Below are 24,184 nucleotides of genomic sequence, written 5' to 3' on the forward strand. Positions count from 1 at the left end.
CTCAAGCAACCAGGGGTGTTTGTCTCATATTTCTACACCAAACCAGATACCAGATATAATCTGGCCAAAGTATTCTCCAACACCAGTAACTTCTTCCTTTAATATGTACAAAAAATAGTGTAAAAATCGGCTAATATTTTGTAGCAGAATGAGAATTCTTGCTGAACTCATTTTGGAAAGTCAAAAATGATTTTATCATCCTATTAACAAATAAACTATTGAACAAATCCTTTTTATTTTATAACTGTTAGTTTTAAACTGATATTTGAATATGAAGTTTAAAATGCTTTTACAAGTGTGAAGTACCCTTCTATACAGAAATCAGGATGGTCCATTGTGATGTCAGAGAGTGATTTTACAGGGAGGAGCTGTGAATGACCTCAATTTATGGAAAGCTTTCAGAATAAATAAATAGTAAAACTTTAGACAAGGTGAGCAACAAACAAGATCTGCTGCAGTACGATCTCCTTTTCAAAAATCTGCAGGACATCAAGGTAAATTCAAAGAAATTGTAACCATAATATTTTTAATTTAATTTAGATTAAAAAAAGTTCCTACTGGAATCAATGTTACAATATGTACTCTAACAACGGCACTGATCTTTCCATAGTAATTAGTAAGTGCTATTTGTTGGAGAACAGGAGCAATCAGAGAATCTCTATGGAGGAAAAAACTCTCTTCAGAATCTGCTCTGAATCTCAGCCACTCAACTGAGTCTGGAATGTATAAAAACATACACATTTTTATTCTAAAAAGTATTAAACATTTATTACTTATTATTTTTAGCAAAATAATAATTTATAATTGTAAGATACTTTATAGAATAAAATTTAACTTATTTCCTAAAAACAGAACAACTACAACTATTTAATCACAGCAGAAATAATTATTAAAGCTTTTAAACTGCAGTTTTAATCCTATTAAACATGTTCTGTGTGTAACTCCAGCATCAGTAGCAGAAATGCTAGTAATAAAAAACATTAGTTGTAGAAAATAGAAATATAGGGTATGTTTTCTTTCCTATTTTAGTGAAATACTTTGTTCTACTTTAAAATTAAAGGAAAACTCAGAGAAGTAGTTATACAGTGTTTTAAATGAGAGTTTTAGCTGTTTAGCTCCATTCAGCTCCATGCATTGAGGACTCCCTCGCGGGCTCCCTCTAGCGGTGATGGGGTATAATGTGATATAGCGGGGGAGGGGGCGGGGCTCTACATAACCCGGATGACGCTGAGCTTCCGGGGTCTGTAGCTGGAGCGGAGGAAGAGCAGAATCAGCTGAACTACAGAAGGTATGGAGAAGTTTCTCTCTCTCTCTCTCTCTCTCTCTCTCTCTCTCTCTCTCTCTCTCTCTCTTTATTTCAAAGGCAAGTGAGCGCTGGATGTTAATCTACACAGATTTCTCTCCTGAAAACTGTTTATTTGGGTGTTTAAAGCGCTTCTGTTTATTTACAATAAACTTAGATTTACAGGTTTTTTTCAGCACTGAGGCAGGAGCATTAGCATTAGCAACATTAGCTTGTAAAATGACCCAGTGTTGTTACCAATACCACACCTAACAACTAAAGTTAACTATAAAGGAAAGGATTAACCATTACAGACAGCTTGTACATTATCCTACCATTTAGACTATATATCAACAACTTATCACAAATGTTATGTGTTTAAGGCTTCTAGTGGTATATTATTGTTTGAAATCGCCTGCTAGCTTAGCTTATTTATCTAGATAGCATTGGTTAGGTTAGCTAAAGTGGGCTAGAACCTTCACTTACCTTCAAAATAAATGTACCCTTCTATCCAGTTGCTGTATTTAAAAAAAAACTTATTTTATATTTTTCTCCATCGTTCGTGGTACATAAAATCACACAGCTTTTTATGCAGAGATTTAAAAAAAGTGTTAGCAATAGTAAAATGTTTTATGATGTGATTTATTTTGTGAGAATAATGTTTAAGTGTTCTTCTACAGTGGGAGCTGACATGTTTCCTTAGCGCGACTGGCAGAGAGAAAAACTGTTTAATAGGCAGAACTGGCCCATAATAGGGGACCAAAGTAGCTGGTGTTAACTAGCTAGCTAATGTTGCCAGCGTTTCTTTTTTAACCAGTAGCTAACATTATCTAGCTATCTAATGTTCCCAGTGTTTTTTTTAACCAAGTAGCTAATGTTCTCTAGCTAGCCAATGTTCACAGTGCTTTTTTTAACGAAGTATCTAATGTTACCTTGCTGGCTAATGTTGCCAATGTTTTTGTCCTGTCACCTAGTGTGGACTTTTTAAGAGGGATCTTGCAACACAGTAGCGATAGCAGCGAGTGTGGTGGCTGAGCTGTGAGAGCAGCTCTTAACAGAAGAGGAAAATACAGGCAGTTGCGTAGAAGATGCTTCTGCTACTTTTAAGTTATATGTCTGGCTGCATTTTGGCTCCAGTGGAAACAATAAACGATAGCAGAGTGACCAACAAGACACAAACCATATATAAATACTGTAAGTTAATCCTACATGTGACTGTTTCATAGGCAGTTGTACTAATCTCTTAGCTCTGTACTGTATTTAAAAAATGTTCTGTCTCTGTTTGCACTTCAAGCATAGTCTTAATATGACTAATTATGGTTATGCATAGTTAAATTACAAGAGATTTAGGAGAAAATAACACAAACCATAGACTTAATATGACTGATTGTGGTTTGCACGTATTGTTTGCACTTTATAAGACCTAAAAAATATATTTTTATGTTATTCTTATTTTTATTTCTTATAAAATCAATGTAAGAGAAACCAGCCTGTTAAGTTTGCGTTATATGATTTTGTCAAATAAAACAAAAACTAGTTTTCAAGCCATTTTTCATTTTTGAAGTTTTCATTAAAGTTTTATTTTTAAATCTCTTTATTTTTAAAATTCTTTGTGAAAGAGAACGTTAGCCAATCTTATCCTGAGCTCTCTGCCTCGTCATCGACCCACTCAATCTGTAAAACCCAAGGATTTATGTCTTTCGGTCCCTCGTCTGGAAAAAAGTAATATTATCTAAATATGGAAAAAGTTAAGAGTCAGGACAAGAATTCACTCTCTCTGAAGCAAATTCATTCCAAACTGCTGAAATACACTGAGCTCATATAGTAATTTTATTTTATTCACTAAACGTTTTGTTACATTTCCAGGACAACTAAGAGGAATTGATAATATTTAAGGTGGAAGTGCTAGAATGATTTACTGCTTTAGTAACATTTAGTTAGAGTTGATGAAATTTGGAGCTGCTGCTCTGAATCTGCTGGTGTAGAGCTTCTGCTGCTCTTTGGTTCTGCAGATGAAGTTGGGCTTCGACCAGATGCTATGATACGCCACCATTTACTAAATTGATTTAGTAAACAAATCAGTTAAGCCATTGATGTGGAGCTGCAGTCTTTCTGGGTAAAAAGCACAATTACAATTACATTTCTCAGCAAATTTTCACTTGTGATCTACATAAAAAGGACTTTAGGAGTGCATATCACTGTTAGTCTGAAGCTAATGTGTTGGAAAATAATGTTATCTGGAGTTGTAAAAAAGGAATGTTTTATAAATTAGTGTGAAGGAAAAAGTTTGGACATCATTGGTTACGTGATCAATGTAGAATGATTTTGGCACAAGCCTCGAAGCTTCAGATTAAAGGGTGACATTTTTTTTTCTTCTTTCTTTACGTTCTCAGGATCTAGTGAGACCAGAAAAGAATCAAGACTGTTTGTCTAAACAGTGGGCAGTCTTTATAAAGGCAGTAAACAGGCTTCAGCCTGATTATTGCAAGTGGTAAAATGTGGGCTACCTCTAGTGGCTGGAGGACAACCAGCACCCCTTTTACACTAAGGACTTAGAAGTGGGAAAAATACTGAAACATTTGTGGTAATATGAAGATGTCTCAGATGTCAATATAGGCACCTCAGGCAGTTCTCTTCAGTTAATTGACCTGCTTTTATTGTAATATACAACTGCATTTTTCTTTGTGTTTTCCAGAAATGAAATTATTCTCCTGAACTTCTTCACCAACAACCAGGATATTTAACTAAGAGCAATGTTAAACTGCTAAAAGAGTTGAAGAACAAGCCGTCCTGAAGAGCCTCCAGAACACGCAGACATTGTTTGATACATTTAACAGACAAATGAAGCCAAGTCCCGACATGGAGAAACATCAGCACTCTGTCAAGAGTTTTACTAAACAGAGTAATCTCAAAAAACACCAGCGCATTCACACAGGAGAGAAACTGTATCACTGCTCAGACTGTGGGAAGAGTTTTACTAAACAGAGTAATCTCAAAAACCACCAGCGCATTCACACAGGAGAGAAACCATATTGCTGCTCAGACTGTGGGAAGAGATTTACTGCAAAGAGTAATCTCAAAATTCACCAGCGCATTCACACAGGAGAGAAACCGTATCACTGCTCAGACTGTGGAAAGAGTTTTAATAAACAGAATGCTGTCAAACTGCATCAGCGCATTCACACAGGAGAGAAACCATATCACTGCTCAGACTGTGGGAAGAGTTTTAATCATCAGAGTAATCTCAAAATACATCAGCGCATTCACACAGGAGAGAAACCGTATCACTGCTCAGACTGTGGGAAGAGTTTTACTTTACAGAGTACTCTCAATAATCACCAGCGCATTCACACAGGAGAGAAACCGTATTACTGCTCAGACTGTGGGAAGAGTTTTACTGAACAGAGTGCTCTCCAAAAACACCAGCGCATTCACACAGGAGAGAAACCGAATTACTGCTCAGACTGTGGGAAGAGTTTTACTCTACAGAGTACTCTCCAAATACACCAGCGCATTCACACTGGAGAGAAACCGTATCACTGCTCAGACTGTGGGAAGAGTTTTACTCAACAGAGTACTCTCCAAATACACCAGCGCATTCACACAGGAGAGAAACCGTATCACTGCTCAGACTGTTGGAAGAGTTTTGCTCAACAGAGTAATCTTCGAAAACACCAGTGCATTCACACAGGAGAGAAAACTCCATCTCAAATCAGTTAGAAGGCAATTAAAAGTGCAAATCGTAAGTCTTTCAGACAGAACACCTTATCCTACACAAATGTATTACTTGTGTCACTTGGGACACGTTCCACCAGAAAAAAAACATGAACTGAATTTAATAATGGATTTTACAGGTTCAGCAAAATGAATCTCATCCAGCGATCATGTTTACTGAATTCCATGTTATGTTTTCTTATATGTTCGATATTCCAGGATATTCTTTGTGAGACAGAGCTGAGTTTTTAGGGTGGTTACGGTAGGAGTTCAGTTCTGAAGAATGGAAAAAACGTAGTCTTTAAAATTTAGATGTCATAGTGAGTAGGGTTCTTAGCTGGCAACTAAATGATTAGGACCAAACCTTCAGAGCTTATGATTTTAATGCTTTTAATCTCCTTTCTAGTATATGCAGATTTGATTATTTCTATTAATTTCTAGTATCTGTGTTTTTACTCTGTGGAAGCCGTACAAAGTTCCCCGAGCTTAGCATAGCTTAGCTTAATACTATTAACTGCTAGTCCCATCTGTATGAAAGAAGAAGTAAAAACACCACCTGAGGAACTCCAGAGAGAGTGCTCCCAAAAGTGAGACCCAGAGCCGCAGAGAGACAACACTGGGCTTGGGTACTGCCGTGTGGAGCGGAGGAGCATCCAGACTCTGCAAAGAGGCCAACTAAATCCTTTCCAGAGGTTAAGTAAAATGCTCCAGCTGTAGTTCCCATACTGAAATCAACCTTCTCCGGGCTTGTGTAGCGCAGTGAGGTTGTGGGCTCATTCATTCCCTTTGCTGGTGTTCTCCTTGGTCTATGGTTCAGTCGTTCTGATTAAAAATCTGTTACCATAGAGGGATATTTGGTTGTTGTATTACTCAAGTTTTATGCTCTCTTATCTTTTCCTTATTGTATATTATATGTTGCTAAGGTTTTTTAATCTCCAAAATTTACTAAGAATATCCAAATCATGTAGTTTCTTAATTGTTTTTATCCACTACAAACTATTATCTTTGTATTGCTTCACCTCTTTATTTACTCATCTGTGTGTTTTAATAAACGGCTTTTAGATTGCAGATCTGCAATCTCATTGTGTTTTCTCAACATATGTTTGACATGAAACCTATAGGCCTGAGAATATCTTATGTTATTATTTGTTAAATACTCAAAGGCGCCCAAAAGAGAAATCCAATGTAAAATGGATTTGTGTTGAAGTGTAACATAATAGTACATTTAAGATTGAAATTCGGAAAAAGATGTTTTTTTTTTTTATTGGTTCAGGCTTAAAAGGGTTAAATATACAATTACTTCCAAAGGTAGAGTAGCATGTGTTTAACTTGATTTCATGTTTATAAAGTTTTTTAATGTGAGTGCTTGTGGGTTGTGTTGTTTTGTTTTTTTGAAGAGCATAAACATTCACCAACTACACTTAATTACCAAATTCTACATTTGAGTTATTGACCATTATTATTGGCAGCTAGCCTAGCTAAATGTCCAAACAAATTGTTTCCTGTTTTACTGACCATTATTATTTGTGGATTGTCTAGCTAAATATCCAAACACAGCATTTGCTATTTTACTGACCAAATGTATAAACAAAGCATTTCCTGTTTTACTGACTACTATTATTGATAGCTAGCTTAGCTAAATATCCAAATACAGCATTTGCTGTTTTACTGACCATTATTATTGGTAGCTAGCCTAGCTAAATGTACAAACAAAGCAGTTGCTTTTTTACTGACCAATGTTAGTGTTTCAGTACTAGTAACAGTGTTTCACGTCCGGTAAATTTGTTTTATTTCTTACAATTATTTTTTTTCTAAATGTAATTTGTGTTCTCTTTCAAGCATTCATTCGGTATCTCACTATGGGATACGCCCCTTTCGCATATTCCTCATGTAGCCCCGGGTAAAAAATGTAAAACTCCCTAGTTCTAAAATAGATACACTTATAAATACAGTAATAAATAAAATCATATAAATTCATAGTAATGGTTTAAAAAAAGTACAGGCTCAAAATAGTCATTGTGTTTGTGTAAATAGTTTAAAAAAGAAAACAAAAGCAGTACAGAGTACATATTTCATTTATTTTCTGTGTTTTTGCAAGAAGGTCACTTAAAAGTGATTAAGGGATCTACTGAGGGAGAAGTGTACAGGTGAAGGGTGGAGTAGAGGATTGGAACAGGCCCGCCCACGGGACGAGAGAGAACAGCGGAGATGCGGGAGTAGCAGCGCGGGAGAGGCGAGGAGGAAAAAGTTCCTCACAGGCTGAACTAAATTCACTAATAATCAGTATTAATTAAACTAACCGGTCATTTTAAGGACACTGAAGTCCATACTGAGAGTGTGCTGGTGGATAAAGCTGGGATAATCTCTCTATAAGTGAAGTTCTGTTAGCACTGTTAGCTTAGCCAGCTCGGCTAGCTGTGTTTAGCCTCGTGTATTAGCTGCTCTGCGCTAGCCGTGAACTCTCCGCTGCAGCGCCGCTCCGACAGACTGTTCCCCGGACTGACTCGCGCTCTCTCCGCCTCCACTGAACACCAGGACCGCTAACACTGCTAACCAGAGAGCGCTCTGAGTCCCCGCGTGGATCAGAGTTCCTTTGAGGGAAAACGCTCCGTGCTGCAGGACCCCGCGCTCTGCTCCCGCTCATATTCACTGAATCTGAGGTAAATCTGAAACTCTTATTTCTGCTCGTTAGAGTGAAGCGGACATTAAGCTCCGAACCAGACCTGCACCGTTTAGTTCTGTTCATTTCATCTATAATTCTGTTCTTTATGAGTGTATTCTTTAGAGTGGGCCCACATATTTAATTTAAGATGGTATTTTATTTTACAAACTAACTTTAAAAGGTAAATTTCTAATTAAGGGTTTAAATATATAACTGACAGTGTAGTTTTGAAAGTAAGAAAAAAGGGGTATATTAACCTAAAATCAATCCTACAGCTAAAATCTAAGATACTAATTCTAAAATAAGATCTAATCCTAAAACATAAGCCAGCACAATAATAATCATTTAAAATAATTGTTTATTTAAATAATTAATAGTAATTTAAATAATTGGGGTAATGTTTAAAACATAACTTCATTTGTGTCTTAAATTTACTTATGGGTATTTACACGCTACATTTGTACTATTGCATCTAAAAAAGGTACTAAACTGCTCTGTCTTGGAAAGATATAACTCTATTGTTGATTGAAGCCTGCTATTTATGTATTTTTTGTTAAAAGTACTAAAAAGAACACTCGATTCTAAGCCTTATTTGCCCTACCGTTTTGATACACTCAGTAAACTACTGGCTATTGTTGTAGAAAAGAAATTAAAGATGGGTCCACACCCACCCCTCATCCGGGGTACAACTCCCCTACGTGTTCGTTTTGATAGAGTCGCAGACAGGTGGAGTTAAGTTGAAAGCAAACCAAGTATTTATTTCTGAGCTCAGGAGAACCATACACACAGAAAGACAGTTTACAGCGGTCCCAGCATAAGTTCTGACCCCCCTCTGATCTGACTCCATGTTTTATACCCCAAAATGACGTGAAACCTGCTGATGAGGCGTTGCTAACGATTAGCTCATGTTAATATGCATAATTTCACGTGTTAGTACTCAAGTTTCACGTGTCTGACCGGACCACTAGTGTCTGACCTTGACTGTGTTCTTCCAGAATGGAACATCGTGGCACTATCTGTGTGTGTGTGCATCACCCCCTCTTTGAAGCCGCTGCAGGCCTCAGGAAGGCAACCCCCACACACAGAAGGCCGCTTTGATCCGAGAGCCTCCTCTGTAGCAATTTAGTCTCGTACCGAGTGTACCAGTCGAAATCACACAGAGTGTACCAGCCGATGATTGATGGCCGTTAGTTAGGGTCATGCAGTGTCAGTAGCATGAGCTACGCAATAGTCACACAATATATTTCATATGTTATATGTTAATGTGTTAGTAACGCGTGGTTAGTCCGCCATATAATAAATCGTATGTGTTAGTAAATGCCTTATGTATCATGTGGGTTAATTTGTCATAATAGATGTGTTAGTCACATGCCTGATCAAACAATGTTTATCTATATGTGTAAATAGTATATATTGTGAGTATTGGTTAATCTTCTATATAAATGTGTATAAAATACACTGTGAGTAATAAAAATGATCAAATACAATGTGAGTATTGGTTAATGCATATAAAATACAAGGTTTCACACAATGATTATGTAATTATAGATACTAAGTTAAGCAATCATAATTGATGATATTTGTCAATACACCCAAGGTAAAATAAACAGTATCTTTTCAATTCTCCCTTTTGACGTATCAACCAGATACGTCAACACATCGTAATTCCTCCACATATGTATTTACATATGTTCAACACTCGATAAACATGTGAGTGAACATTTTACTAACAAGTGAGAGCGAAAACCTGTCCGGCAGCCTACCACCCAATTTTTGACAGGAAAAATTCTCTCACAGCCCCTTCTGCCCCAGGCGGCCAATATTACTCTGTCAATGGAGGAAGTAACATCATTGCCCTAAAGTCATCCCCAAGACTGGTTGGTTCACAGCAGTTCCTCTTGCTCTTCCTCACACTCCAGCATAGGTAACATATATGGCGGTTTATCGTCTTTGCCCTCCATCATTCGTGTTATTGTTCTGTCTATCAGGGATCTAATACACGGCACACAGCAGCATCCGCATAGTTTTGTGTGCGCCGGCGTACATAGTGATTGGGAAATTAGTCTTACCATAGCGCAGAGGTCTTGACTATGCGTGGGTAGTCTTAACAGTAGGGTTGATCCTCCACAATAATAATACAGTCCCGCTCTAGCCCATGGCCCTATAGAGTTACCGGAATCGCCATTAAATATAGTGCGGCACCAATTAGGGTTTATGTTGCCTAAGTGTTTTGGGTTCTTTGTCTCGTACCCTGCTGTATGGTTAAAACAAGTAAAGTTACCTGAATCGGGAATCTGAAAGTGTCCTGAGCCGGTGTTATTCGCTGTGACTGGAAAAATGTTTGGCAGGGCAGTACAATTAGCGGGGTTAGCCATACGTGTTAAATTAATCATGCCCTGGAACCCTATCGGGTCTTCTGTTGGAAACAATGGTGCTTTACCTAAAAACAATGCCGGTCTTGCTGCGGCACATGCTACGCACCCGTCCATGTTAGCTTCTCTGGCTTGTGCCTTTATCCATTTTATCCATAAGTTGCTCCCTTCAAACCTTGTACTTAGCTTTACGATCTGTGTGGTTGTCCATGTTTTGTGGCCTCGTCTGTGTCAATGGTCGGTTTATCTGTAACTCTAACTTTGATCCATCCCACAGGGTTGTTACCATTTACATCCACCCCGACGATTTTCCCCCATTAGAATCGGATTGCCACTCTAATGCAATGGTTATCCCTTTGTATGTTAAGTTTATTCCATTTCTCCCGCTCCCGAGTCGCCCAGCGTTCGCTTGGATCCCAATTGACATGCGTTCACCTAATTACGTGTTCCCACTTGTGACAAGGTCTGGCCTTATAAGCTGCTTGGTCGGTGTTATGGTTACACTTAAGATTATCATCACGGGACCAACACAAGTACACCGCTTCCCCCTTGGACCCCTGCTTACCACAAGTAACCACGTCGCATAAGTTCACTGTCCATGCGGTCGTCTCACCCCAGTAATAGTCTAATTCTATACCTCCCCAGCGCCTGATGCATTTTGAGTTAGACTGGGTGATGGTTGATCGTTTGGTTCTATTAAGTTGTGTGGGCTTGTCTTTAGTTGTTGCGTTTGTCAGGTGTATGGTTGCCGAAGTGTTTACAATTGTTCCCTCTACCGTTATTAGTTGTTCTTGCTTTGAGACAATGGCCAGTGTTATTATCATTATGCCCATTAGGGTAATGGTTATTATTACCTGGAGCCATATTGGAATAACTAGAGGAAGTGCTGGTTCGGTATAGTGTCCGTACTTTGTCCTGTTCCTCCCCCTTTTTCTGTACCAAGCCATTATTAAACCATAAATGTGTTTTCCCTCTAAGTTTCCCACTATTTAGTAAACTTGTTATCTTATAGCCTTATATGTGTAAGTGTTAAGGTTACAGAGTGTATATATTTTTTTTTTTACAATTCCGTTTTTTCAAGAGTCCAAGGCAACCTGTAAAGAAAAACAATGTCCAGGACAACCTGTAAAGAAAAACAATGTGTTCCCCCCTAATTTAGCAAATCACAGTCTATAACTCTATATGTGTAAATGTTAAAATTACAATGCGTGTTGTTCTTTTCTTTTTTATTCTTCTTTCTTCTTGCTTCAGGGTTTTGAGGTTAGGCTACCCCAGCCCCATGTACGAAGAGCTTTATTCTGGCTCTTGATGTCTGCAATATCAGTGAAGGAAAAGTATGAGTTGGTGTGTGATAAGACTATGTGTGTTCTTTAATGAGATGTGTTTAAGAGTCTCTGTATGTAGTGTACTTTGACGCAATCGAAATGTTGCTGAATGAGTTACTCCCTCAATTCCTCTCCTCCATCACAGCCAGGCACTGACGGCCCCTGCTGTGTGCTGTGGACGATTCAGCTGCCCCTCCTTCCTGCTGCGGGCCTTCGTCTGAGTCAGACGATTCAGCTGCTGCTCTCGTCTCCTCCTGATTTCAGTTAGCGACCTCTGGGCTGTGTGGCTGCACACTGGCTCCAGTTGCATCATGTCGAACCCTCGCCTTTCAGTCGATCCGCGTACGTTGTTCTCTCAGTCACCTGGGAAGGCTCAATCCAGCCAGGCTCGTTCCCCTTTCATGCGCAATGGCGGAGGAGCCCTCACTCTGTGTCTGGACTGGTCCACCTTTGCACCACGTCCTCCTTCTCCCCCCCCTCCCCTGTGTAAACAGATCTGAAACGAGACTTTTGTATTCGTTATATTCATGTTTAAGGTTCTCTATTCATTTTGGAAGTCTTTTAATGGGTCCGCCGTATCTCCTTCCTGCAAGTTAAAATACAAGGTTAAAATACATTTATCACACTTAACTGGAGCTCTAATTTCCCCTTGGAAGTTAATTATTTCATATTTAAATTTTGTCTGTGCACAGATTTCAGCCCAATTTTTGTTGTCTTACCTTCTTCAGTTGTCCTGATTTTTAGTTATACTCAATCATGATCTTTACTGTCAAATGTGCGTTCAATCCGTAACATTTAGTAATTTTCAATTTTAAATTGCAGCATTTAATTATCATCACCATTAATTACTTGCTTTTACCTTCCTTTTGTTCACATCCCTTTCCCTTTTAGTGTAGCTGCTTCCCTGTTGCTCTGTTATATCCAAATTAGCTCTTACAACCACTACTAATGTTCACCACCCAGTTTACCACTAGACACACACTATTTCTCGTGCATGCACACACGCACACAAACTCAAACACTTCCACTTTCACAAACACTAACAAAGCTAAAGAACACACATCAACTCTGCAGCATCATTGTACATACCATATTTTACTGCTTCACAGCCCAAAGCTGCTGCTTTAAACGCACCTGCTGTTAAACCTCCCACTGAATGCTTCTTGTATATCTTCTAATATTGTATTGGTAATACTTTATAGAAAATAAATAAGGAACAAACATTTGGAAATATATCTGAGTCATGTGTTTTATTTATTAAACCTTGGTGTTATCCTGGACACAACATTATCCTTTGAATCATATGTCAGTAAAATCAGGCAGTCTGCCTTCTTTCACCTTAGAAATATTGCACGTATTTTGACATATCAGTCATTTACTGATGCTGAGCGCATTATACATACATTTATAATCTCACGTCTCGATTACTGTGATGCTCTTCTAAATGGTCTACCATCACGTACCTCAAACAAACTGCATACTGTGCAGAATGCAGCTGCCCTTTACTAACATCAACTCGTCTAATGATCAGCTGCTCTATTTTCTCCTCCATATCCACACTGATTGATAGAATATCAGGGTCCAAAGTATTAAGCTCTGCACAAACTACACATAATGTGGCTTCTGTCTCAGGAATGGTTACATATTGATGTATTGTGGTTTCTTGGGTTACTTTTGCTTGGACTTGAGAATCACCGCTTGTGGCTATATTATTTTACCTGCCACTTTAATTTTCTGCGGTGTGCTATTTTACTAAGAAATTATGTTTCTGACTTTATTCAGTTCCCAAGATTTTTATAAAGACTTGACTTCTAGATTTAGTTGATTTTATTAAGTGCTTTAAAATTTGGGATAAGTGGAAAATTATTAAATTTCTCTGTATCAATCGTTCCATTACAGACAATAATATTAGCAATATCAATAAACAATTTTATGCTTTGCTTTGTCCTTGTCATTATAGCAAATAAAATCTGAACAATGCTTTTACATTTACTGATAAATATGACCAAACAGAATCTGTATTTATTTATTTATTTATTTCGCTTTTCTCAATTGTCAACTATACATCTATTTCCTTAAACAATTTATCAAATCTCACTCATTGTTTCTCTTGCTCAAAAAGTGCCTTACATGTTGAATAGTGAAAGTTGAATTTTGTGATTTCTGATTTTCTTATTTCTTATTTTTAAATTAGGATTGAGTGTGTCTTAAAAGCTAAGACTTTTCCAATATTGCTGAAAGTAATTGCTCATCTGCATAGTGGTTGTTTTAAAACCAAACATTAAAAAAATAAATAAATAAATAAACAAGTTAAAAGTGTAAAAATGCTCTATATCTATAAAATAATGATTGGTCAAAAAATGGTGGTAAAAGTGATGTGAGTGTAACGCCACAGACGGGAGTCAGACGCTCGCGGTAAAAACAAAATGAGGCTTTATAGTCTAGATGGAAAGAGGGGTCCACGAGCACATAGTGGATTTTTTTTCGCCACCTGTTTTTTCTTAATCTTTAAAGTGTCTATTTTAAGGTTCTGACAGGTAACAGGATGAAATAATGTCCCATGACATTTATTTTTAACCCTTTAATGCATCTATGCTAATTCCGAACCTGAAAAAAATTATGAAGAAATTGGCATAGCTCCTTGAGTTAACAACCTATACAGACAAATGAGCACACTTTTCCATACAATTCTGGGCCAAGGAATTCAACGAAATGGTTATTTTTACGTTTTTTACACATTTTGACATCATTTTGGGACAAAAATGTCAAAAAATTGCAAAAAATGTTAATTTCACATGTATGTTTTCACATTACACTAAAATCCTGTGCACTAAATAAACACATCTTGAGATTTTTCTTAATCCTTAAAGTGTCTACTTTAAGATTCTGACAGGTACCAGGGCAAAAAATGTCCCGTGAGGCATTTTATTAACCCTTTCCTACACCTACCCAAAATCCGAGCCTGCCAAAAATGATGAAGAAATTGGCATAGTTCTTGAAGTTAACAACCTATACAGACAAATGAGCACACTTTTCCATACAATTCTGGGCCAAGGAATTCAACAAAATGGTTATTTTTACGTTTTTTACACATTTTGACATAATTTTGGGACAAAAATGTCAAAAATTTGCAAAAAATGTTAATTTCACATGTATGTTTTCACATTACACTAAAATCCTGTGCACTAAATAAACACATCTTGAGATTTTTCTTAATCCTTAAAGTGTCTACTTTAAGATTCTGACAGGTACCAGGGCAAAAAATGTCCCGTGAGGCATTTTATTAACCCTTTCCTACACCTACCCAAAATCCGAGCCTGCCAAAAATGATGAAGAAATTGGCATAGTTCCTGAAGTTAACAACCTATACAGACAAATGAGCACACTTTTCCATACAATTCTGGGCCAAGGAATTCAACAGAATGTTTATTTTTAGTTTTTTACACATTTTTACTCAAAATGTATCAATTTTTTAACCCTTTACTACACCTAAAAAAATGAAAAAAAAGGATTGCAATAGCCTTTTAATTTAACAATCTACAGAGACAATTGAGCACACTTTTCTACACAACTCTGGGCCAATGAATTAAATGAATTAAATTGCATTTTTATTTTGTATTAATTAAGTGCAGAACTAATTGTTGATAAAATCTAAGAATATAATAAAAAGTACTTGTATAGTGTGGTACTAATAATTTTCATCCTCGTCATCATCATTGAAAAGATCATCAAAGTCTATCTCTTCAATCTCTGTCCCTTCCTCCACATAATCTTTCCCCTCTCCAATGGATTCTCTCTCTTCTACTCCAGCAAGAATGTCAACAAGAGAAGGAGGGAAGATGGGGCCAACTGACCACACCGGCTCCAACACCCCCTCTTCCATTGTTTTCTCCCAACCCATACCCTGATCGTAAGGGTTTGGCCTTTCAAATATGGGCTGCTCTGCCCTTTTGTAGCAGGCAACTCTGTAGTTTACTCTCTGTGTGTGTGGGATGAGACAGACCTTGGGGGGAGGCAAGCGTTCCAGGTCTACTTTGGAACTTGCATCCAGGGCTCTGTCAACACCCACCATCTTTTGCAGCATCTTGACTCTCACAGCATCAATTGAGGTCAGACGACCATGGCCATACATAACACATGTGAAGGATTCCATCTCCTGTTGGAGCTCATTGCTGACCTGCCACAATGTGCCAAGCTGGCTGAAAGCCTTCTGGAATCGCGGGTTTTGCTGCAGCTTCTTTAAGGGAGCTACTTTGCCTTTGCCCTTGAAAGCACTGGTGCAGTCTTCCCCAGAAAAGACATAGTATCCCAGAAGAGTGCTGCAGTACTCAGATCCCAGAGATTCAGCCAACTCAGAGACATTCACAAGCTTACGATGCAAGCCAGTTCCGTGGTCAAGCAATATGGTGAGGTTGATCCTGCTGGCATGGTAAAGGAGGATCAGTAAAATGTCGGTGTCCGGGGTCCGCACCACACTGGACTTGTACCCCCACTTTACAGCTTGGTGGAGGTAGAGGACAACACGGGTGTCTGTCTCCTCCTGGTTTGACCGCAGGGCGTGGATCTCTGAAGCCTGAACCTGTAGCAAAATGTTACATTTTTAACACAAACCTGTATATTGAACACACTACTCAGTTAATGACTTCAGCAATTCTAGAGTTCCATTCAAATGTTTATATAGCATTGTATATGTGATGACAACTACATTTAAGCATTGATAATGATGGTCTGGGCCTCATGTTTTTTCAACTTACTTGGCCATTTGTTGAAGTTAGGTCATAGGATCTCCCATCAACACATACCACGGCCCTCTTGCACTTCTCCAGCCGAGATGCTGCCTCATTGCTCCCCCAGACCTTGAGAAGCAGATCACATAGCTGCTTCTTGTTTACCTCATTGCTAAGAAAGCATTTAAAGTCACAAGGTTTGTGGGTGTGTGGGCCACCAATTATGAAATTCTCAGTGGAGCCTCGTCTGACCCTCTCCTGGGCTTTAATAGAGTCTGTCTGGTAGCAATCTGTGGAGAAGACAAAGTGCTGCTTGGGAATCATATGATCCAAGAGCTGCATACAGATCTCTCCACAGGTTGGTTGAAGGTTGGTCATCATATGAAAAAGAGCATTGCCATCCTGTATAAAGAGTGCATCCTTAGGGTAGATGACCTCTTCATCTCTATCCTGGAGGAGATAGTGAAGAATGGTGGCCTTGTTTGTCTTCGCAAAAAATCCATCAGGAGTGCCAAGTGCATGAGGAACAGGTGAGAGGGGGTAATGCATGAGTTCCTCAAGGTCAAAAGGCATATCCAGCATTTGGGACTTAACAAGTAGCTGGAAAGCAAGGTTGCTTTGCTCTTGGTACATAAAGACCTGTAATTAAATGTAGATATGATTATTATTATTATTATTATTATTATTTTTATTATGTAGTCATTACTAAATCAAGCTGACTTTATATCTACCTTTCCCTGTGCAGATGTGAGCTTGATCTTCTTGCTTGAGTGATACATAGTCTTCAGTTTAAGCTTATTGAGGGGCTCAAAGAATCCCTTCTTCTTGGAAACAAAGCGTTCATCAATAAACTGCTCCTTAGCAGCCCTGCCTGCAGCCTCGGCCTGCAGTACATCCACCTCAACTTCTGGGTCTACGGGTGCACCAGATGCCAGTGAGTAGAGATGTTTTTTGTCTGGGATCTTCCAGGGGTTGGTGAAGCCACTAATGGCCAAGATGACTCTCTGTACTGCCTCTTCTTGCTTTCTGATCTGGGCAGGTTCCAGTTCACGGTGCTTCCCTCTCTTTGGGCAGTCTGGATCATCAATCATGCCACACATTTCCAGAGTCAGCTCATGGAGCTGAGCACGTGCAGAGGTTGTACGGCACCACTTCTGGTATGCTCCAAACATGTTAAAAAGACCAAGCAGACCACCTGCAATTCACATTTTACATTTTGGTCAGTTTAAATAGGAATAATTAAATATGAACATTTTGTATACAGATAATTATGCTCTGTGTGCCCACATTAATACCTGAAGACTTGGCAAACTTCATAAAAGTTTCCTCCATGGTCTTGTCCACTGCTGAGAGAGCCCCTGGAATTAGAGATCGTGCAACAGCAATGGCTCCTAGCTTGATGATGTCAAGAGCACCAGGGTGGGAGATGTCAATGTTGATGAGAAATGCCTCGAACCAAGTTAGGTACCTGTACGGAGAAAAAATGCTAATTAAAATTCATACCACAAGGAAGTTCTGTTTAATTTGTAATTGGGTATTAGGAGAATCAATGCATAAATACCTGGCATAGTTGTGGCCATCATATGCAAAGATCAATTCTGCCATGGCACCATTGCAGTAATGAAACAGCTCAAAGTTGTTTGTTTTAACAGCAAAATCCAACATGAAAACTAGCCTAGCGTGATCCATCACAGAGAGCCAGAACATGCTTGTCTTTCCCAAGTGGCCTTCACGGACCTTCTGTTGGTATCCTATGTACTGATGAATCATTTTAAGCAATGAGTGGTCTTTTAGAGCAGCATCAAGATTCTCACGACTGCAGCAGTGGACTAGATTGGTGAGGGTCTCCTGAGGTATTGCCAGATTCTCCTCTTCTAGGAAAACATTGATCAGCAGCCGTTCAAGAGCCTCTGTGACCACTTTAAGGCCAAAGAGGGCCTTGGCATATGCTTTCCCACTGAGAATATTTTTCAGGCAGCCACTGGTTGCAAGGTTTGCCTCAATGAGGATTTCTGCATAGCCTGAACCTTGACACTTGTACCCAGTTAGTTTGCCTATGTAATTCATGGCTGTGTGGAACTTGCCAAGGATTATGATATGCTTTTTGAATTCCTCTTCATACTTCCAGACTATAGGGCAGGCCTTCATGACCACGCCAAGGTCAAACGTGTTGATGGTGTATGGTTGGCCAACCTCCTCTGTTGCTGCCTCAGACCTCTTTAGCAGTTCATACACCACTGCATTGTCTGTTATAGGCTGATTGATGGGGGTGTAGAAGTCAATAGTAGATTTTCTAGGAGGGACCTTTCCAGTGCTTGAAATAAAGCCACCAAATCCAGGCACCTGCTGCTTTCCCTCACTGCTTAGACGTCTGCAGAGCAGATAGATGTAGTACTCCAACATTGATGCATCGTATGACTGCTGGTTTTCAACAGGGTGGGTAAAACTGGCATCTTTAGGGAATTTGGGACCATCCCTCTTAAATACCAACTCTGGCAGGGTCTCTGGAGGTGTGATCTTAAGGCTTCTCATTTTTGATGATCTCTCATAGAGAGGAAGGATCCTTTCATTGGTGCTCTGATGGCCCTCCTTTACCTCTTGAATCATGATCCCCCCAGCACTGTTTACAACATTTGATCCAAGCACATTGGTTGTAATTCTGTTCAGGTTGTCCCACTCACTGTGAAAAACACAGTTTCCCTTGCCAGAGATGATTTGAGGGGTCAGGTAGGTGGACATCTCATCAAATGCTTTGGCCATTGCTGTCTCAAGCTCCATACCAAAGTCGTATGTCTCAGAGTGTCCTAGTCGTGCAAGAATAGTAGTGAGCTGCAAAGATAAAAAGTGATCTGCATTATTAAATATATAAACACCAATTACCAAAACAAAGCAATAAACAGGACCTGGCAAGTGGCAGGTTACCTGAGTACTGTTACCTGTTTGCTTCGATAGAGGTGGCGAACTGTGGCACAGAGAAGTATGTGCTTTGGCAGTTTCCACGTGCTGTTAGTTGCGGCACGACACACATCTTGTGTGATCGAGTAGACCAGCCTCTGGGTCTTCTCACACTTTTCTCCATCAATGTCAGCTCTCCCTGTTAGCACCAAGTTTAGAAATTTTACAAGATCAGCTGGTAGTAGCTCTTCCATCTTCACAGAGTTCAGCTCCTGTGCAGTGGGGGGCCATGTCAGCTCCTTTGACTCTTTGAATGCCTTTAGAATGAGAGCATGGAGATTGAGGGCTACATTGTGATGCTGGTCTACAGTTCCAAGCTTGTAAGCACATGACACTGCTTCAGCAACACTAATGCTTGAGCTGTAGACAAGGTATAGTTCAGCACAACCGCGGAGTGGTACCTTACAAAAGGCAAGTGAATGAGAGATGTCATCATCTACTTGTAAACGTCTCATCAATCTTGCATTGCGGTAGTCTGGATTAGGAAAACTTTGACTCACCATGTGTTTGTTGAAGAGGCTGCATAAGAAACTAAGCTGGACCACCTCTTTGCCATCTATGACATTACTTAGAATGTAATCCTTTACCACCAGATAAGATTTCTGATATGCTTCTTTTTTCTGAGCCAGCAAAGGGTTTCTAATCTTCCTGATACGCATGTGGTTTTGGTACTCTGTGTTAAAGGTGTTTCTGCATGATGGATGGTACTTGGCTTCCATCGCAAAGAGGTCACTGCCTTGCACCTTACGGTAAAGAGCCTCTTTCTTTAATTCCAATGCTCTTGGTTCAATGACCTTCCAGGCTGGTTCCTTGTGTTTCCAACTCTGAAACATTGTAAGGCGTTCAGTTTTTCCCTTACTTTTAATTTCTCCCTTTTCACAAAAAATACACAGATCAGGAAACAAGAAGGAACATCGAGTACCTTCAGAAAGGACCAGATCTGTTTGAGATTTGTGCTTGCGTAAGGAGTCCTTCATCAATGATGCAGATGATGATGCACCAGATGTAGATGCTTTTGAAGCAGCTTGTAAACGATTCAGGTTTTGTGTGAATCTTTTATAGCAATTTTGATGATAGCCAGTTGTATCTAAATGCAATCCTTGCAATGTCAATGGTATCTGGTCACAGACCTCCTTCATACGGTAGGGTGAAGTGGCTGCTTCACAGAGTCTCATATCACGAATACTGTGTAAACATGATAGCCTCTCGTTATGCTCCCCCTTGCAAGCGCTGAAGCTGGTAAAATTGCCATGCTCTGTGAGACTCGGGGCATGCACAATACACAATTGTAGTGAAAGTTTTTTTTTAGGAATTTCAGGATGATCACAACTTTTTCTTTTTCCCATGGCTAGTGAATATAAATTGCAATGTTATGAAACTGTTGGGAAAAAAAAAAACAACGAATTACTGCACATTGAAAAACATAAAACATTTATAATAGTAAAATGTGTTTGATTAGGATTTTATTGAAGCAGTCTTCATAAATTTGCTAGCTTATTTTTAGCTAGCTAATATCATTCAATACTAAACAGCTAGCTACTTCTAGCTTATACTTTAGTATAGATGTTATACAACTGATCTGGCATACAGTTTGGTAACTTAATATTTAATTAGCTATATGATGACAAATCTTGTCTTAAAAGCCTAGCTGAATAAATAGCTAGCTACAGCTAGCATATTCTGAAGTTAGATATCTAATGTAATATGTGTATTTAGTTAGCTAGTATGATGGCTAATCTTGTTTAAATAGCCTAGCTAAATAAATAGCTAGCTACAGCTAGCTTATTCTTAAGTAAGATATCTAATGTAATATTTATATTTAGTTAGCTAGTATGATGGCTAATCTTGTTTAAATTGCCTAGCTAAATAAATAGCTAGCTACAGCTAGCTTATTCTGAAGTTAGGTAGCTTATGTAATATGTATATTTAGTTAGCTAGTATGATGGCTAATCTGGTCTTAATAGCGTAGCTAAATAAATAGCTAGCTACAGCTAGCTTATTTTGAAGTTAGATAGCTAACTGTTTCTGTGGCATACTGCTAGCTGAATATGTAGTTAGCTAGTATGATGGCTAAAGTTGTCTAAAATATTCTAGTTTATTAAATTCAAACAAAAAATACAGATCAAATACTTACTTGGAAATGTGTTATTTCTTTAAAAGATAGAGGTGGTGGGTCAGTGGGCATTGTAGCCTTTTGCTGGCTTTCAATGCTACTATCCTTCTTCTTCTTTTAAAATTTTAGTCAGAAAAACATACTACACAGGGATTTACTGTATTTTTTTAATACAGTGTGTCTTTTTGTTAATTAAAACAAAATTAAATTAGGTAATCAGACATTTTCATTTCTTTTCCTTTTAAATATTTTTGCGCTAAAACAAGACAAAATAAGCATTTATATAATGTGAAAATATACATATATTTATACATATAAAATATTTCTGCCTTTTTTTGTATTTTTGGCCAAATGTGTAAAAAACTAAAAATAAACATTCTGTTGAATTCCTTGGCCCAGAATTGTATGGAAAAGTGTGCTCATTTGTCTGTATAGGTTGTTAACTTCAGGAACTATGCCAATTTCTTCATCATTTTTGGCAGGCTCGGATTTTGGGTAGGTGTAGGAAAGGGTTAATAAAATGCCTCACGGGACATTTTTTGCCCTGGTACCTGTCAGAATCTTAAAGTAGACACTTTAAGGATTAAGAAAAATCTCAAGATGTGTTTATTTAGTGCACAGGATTTTAGTGTAATGTGAAAACATACATGTGAAATTAACATTTTTTGACATTTTTGTCCCAAAATTATGTCAAAATGTGTAAAAAACGTAAAAATAACCATTTTGTTGAATTCCTTGGCCCAGAATTGTATGGAAAAGTGTGCTCATTTGTCTGTATAGGTTGTAAACTCAAGGAGCTATGCCAATTTCTTCATAATTTTTTTCAGGTTCGGAATTAGCATAGATGCATTAAAGGGTTAAAAATAAATGTCATGGGACATTATTTCATCCTGTTACCTGTCAGAACCTTAAAATAGACACTTTAAAGATTAAGAAAAAACAGGTGGCGAAAAAAAATCCACTATGTGCTCGTGGACCCCTCTTTCCATCTAGACTATTATTATAAAGCACGTAAGCTGATAGCGTAGTCAGATAACAGGCGTGGGTCAAAGCCAGAAAAACAACCAACCAAAACATCAGAGCCGAATCACAAACCGAAAACGAAACCATTAACCAGAAGCAGAGTTCAATAAACCAGAAAATAACAATACAAACAGAGCAAAAGGATAAGGCAAAAAACGTAGTCGAAAAGAACAAACAAAGGTCATACACGGGTAATACAGACAGGAAAATAACGCTCAGTATATCGCTGGTGAAACAGGGAAAATACCTCGCAACACGCGACACAAACAGACAGGTATTTATACCTAAACTAAATTACTAACACCTGAACACAGTCTAGAATTCCGGTGACGTAGACGAATGAGCCGTGGTTGGCTGAGTCCGAACACGTGGTGTTGTCAGGTGCATGCTGGGAGGTGTAGTTCCGGACCGGGGATTGTCCATAGACGGGAACGGCAGAGTCAGAAAAAGGAACTACAGAGCCTGTGGTAGGCGTCACAGTACCCCCCCCCCAAAGAGTCCGGGCAGGCCGAGGAGCGAGGTTGCCCGTGACGACTCGCAACCAACTCCCCGGTGACGTCTCCGGGTGACCTACTGATGCCACGTCGTTGCTGGACAGAACTGGATTTCCTTGGACGACCTCTCGGACGGCTACCAGGACGGGCACCTGATGAGCTAAAAGATCTGTATGCAGGGCGGCCCCTGGGACGAGCGCTGGATGAACTGGGAGATCTGAGTCGTGGCCGACCTCTAGGACGAGGAGCCGGTTTCTCGGGGTGACGCTGATGGAAGTCAGCAATCAAGCCAGGATCTGCTACATACGATGCAGGGATCCAGCTCCTCTCCTCTGGACCATACCCCTCCCAGTCGACCAGATACTGCAGAGTGCCCCCACGCTGCCGCGAGTCCAGCAACTGCCGAACAGCATAAACAGTCGACCCATCAACAGTCACCGTAGTTGGAGGAGTCTCCCCAGGCGTGGCCTCGTCCAACGGACCTGAAATAACGGGTTTGAGCAACGAAACATGGAATGAGTTTGACAAACGTGAATGAGTGGGTAAATCTAAACGATAAGTAACTTCATTAATCTGTTTCAAAATTTTATAAGGACCAATATACTTGGCGAAAAGTTTTTTACTTCCCTCTGAAGGACGAAGATCACGGGTTGACAACCAGACTCTATCTCCAGCTTGATAGGAGGGGGTCTCTCCTCGATGGCGGTCCGCTTTGGCTTTTTGTCGACGAAGAGCAGCATCAATACGCTGATGAGCAAGTTCCCACACCTCCTCACTTCTCCTCATCCAATCATCGACGGCAGGTATGTCAGAGGTGGCACCAGACCAAGGCATTATGGGGGGTTGATATCCTAATATGCACTGGAAAGGGGTCAGTCCTGTGGTAGAGCTAGTGAGGGAGTTTTGAGCCATTTCCGCCCAGGGAAGAAAACGAGACCAGTCTCTTGGATTCTCAAAACAATATAGCCTAAGGAATTTACCTAGCTCCTGGTTCATCCTTTCACATTGACCATTAGTTTCTGGGTGATAACCAGAGGACAGACTTACAGAGACACCTAAAAGTTCGAAAAAGGCTGACCAGACCTGAGAGGTAAATTGAGGGCCCCTATCAGATACAATATTCTGAGGAATACCAAAAATGCGAAATACATAGTTGAACAGGACCTCGGCTGTCTGAAACGCTGTGGGTAATGATGGAAATGGAATAAATCTAACTCCACGGGAGAATCTATCAATGACTGTAAGAATGGTAGTGTAAGACTGAGACAGGGGAAGATCTGTGACAAAATCTACAGCCAAATGAGACCAGGGACGACTGGGAACAGGTAAGGGGACTAGTTTGCCAGCAGGCAAAGTCTTGGGGGTTTTGCACTGAGAACAGACAGAACATGAGGATACAAATTTATGTACATCACTAGACATGCTCTCCCACCAATATCTATTGAGCAAAAGTTGCTGAGTACGGGTCTCACCAGGATGCCCAGAAGTAATAGATGAATGGGCCCACGTAATCAAAC

At 39.3% G+C, this 24,184-nt stretch overlaps 2 protein-coding genes across 5 annotated transcripts; one reads left to right on the forward strand and one right to left on the reverse strand.

The window, feature by feature from the left end:
• Nucleotides 1–1,220: 1,220 nt before the first annotated feature.
• On the forward strand, nucleotides 1,221–6,064 carry LOC125801424 (zinc finger protein 239-like). Of its 4 annotated transcripts, none has more exons than XM_049478152.1 (3): nucleotides 1,226–1,288; nucleotides 2,257–2,476; nucleotides 3,978–6,064. In XM_049478152.1, the coding sequence occupies exon 3, from the start codon at nucleotides 4,124–4,126 to the stop codon at nucleotides 5,000–5,002; it is 879 nt and encodes a 292-aa protein (XP_049334109.1). In that variant the 5' UTR covers nucleotides 1,226–1,288; nucleotides 2,257–2,476; nucleotides 3,978–4,123; the 3' UTR covers nucleotides 5,003–6,064. The 4 variants fall into 4 exon arrangements, with proteins under 4 accessions (XP_049334107.1, XP_049334109.1, XP_049334108.1 ...); XM_049478153.1 differs by lacking the exons at nucleotides 1,226–1,288; nucleotides 2,257–2,476 and adding exons at nucleotides 2,758–3,398; nucleotides 3,676–3,866; XM_049478150.1 differs by lacking the exon at nucleotides 2,257–2,476 and having other exon boundaries at nucleotides 1,221–1,288.
• Nucleotides 6,065–15,043: 8,979 nt separating this feature from the next.
• Nucleotides 15,044–20,436, reverse strand: LOC111197387 (uncharacterized). Its single transcript, XM_049478984.1, has 6 exons — nucleotides 19,019–20,436; nucleotides 17,644–18,911; nucleotides 17,378–17,550; nucleotides 16,814–17,277; nucleotides 16,110–16,721; nucleotides 15,044–15,934 (listed from the first exon to the last, which is right to left on the reverse strand). The coding sequence occupies exons 1-6, from the start codon at nucleotides 20,381–20,383 to the stop codon at nucleotides 15,044–15,046; spliced, it is 4,773 nt and encodes a 1,590-aa protein (XP_049334941.1). The 5' UTR covers nucleotides 20,384–20,436.
• Between the last annotated feature and the right edge of the window lie 3,748 nt (nucleotides 20,437–24,184).

This window comes from Astyanax mexicanus, chromosome 4 (assembly GCF_023375975.1).
Source record: "Astyanax mexicanus isolate ESR-SI-001 chromosome 4, AstMex3_surface, whole genome shotgun sequence".
Classification (NCBI taxonomy): Eukaryota; Metazoa; Chordata; class Actinopteri; order Characiformes; family Acestrorhamphidae; genus Astyanax; species Astyanax mexicanus.

Coding starts and splice junctions, on each gene's coding strand:
- LOC125801424 (XM_049478150.1), top strand. CDS start 4,124: ATGAAGCCAAGTCCCGACATGGAGAAACATCAGCACTCTGTCAAGAGT.
- LOC111197387 (XM_049478984.1), bottom strand. CDS start 20,383: ATGGGAAAAAGAAAAAGTTGTGATCATCCTGAAATTCCTAAAAAAAAA. Junction 18,912..19,018: donor ACCTCTATCGAAGCAAACAG/GTAACAGTACTC, acceptor TTATCTTTGCAG/CTCACTACTATTCTTGCACG. Junction 15,935..16,109: donor TAACTTCAACAAATGGCCAA/GTAAGTTGAAAA, acceptor ATTTTGCTACAG/GTTCAGGCTTCAGAGATCCA.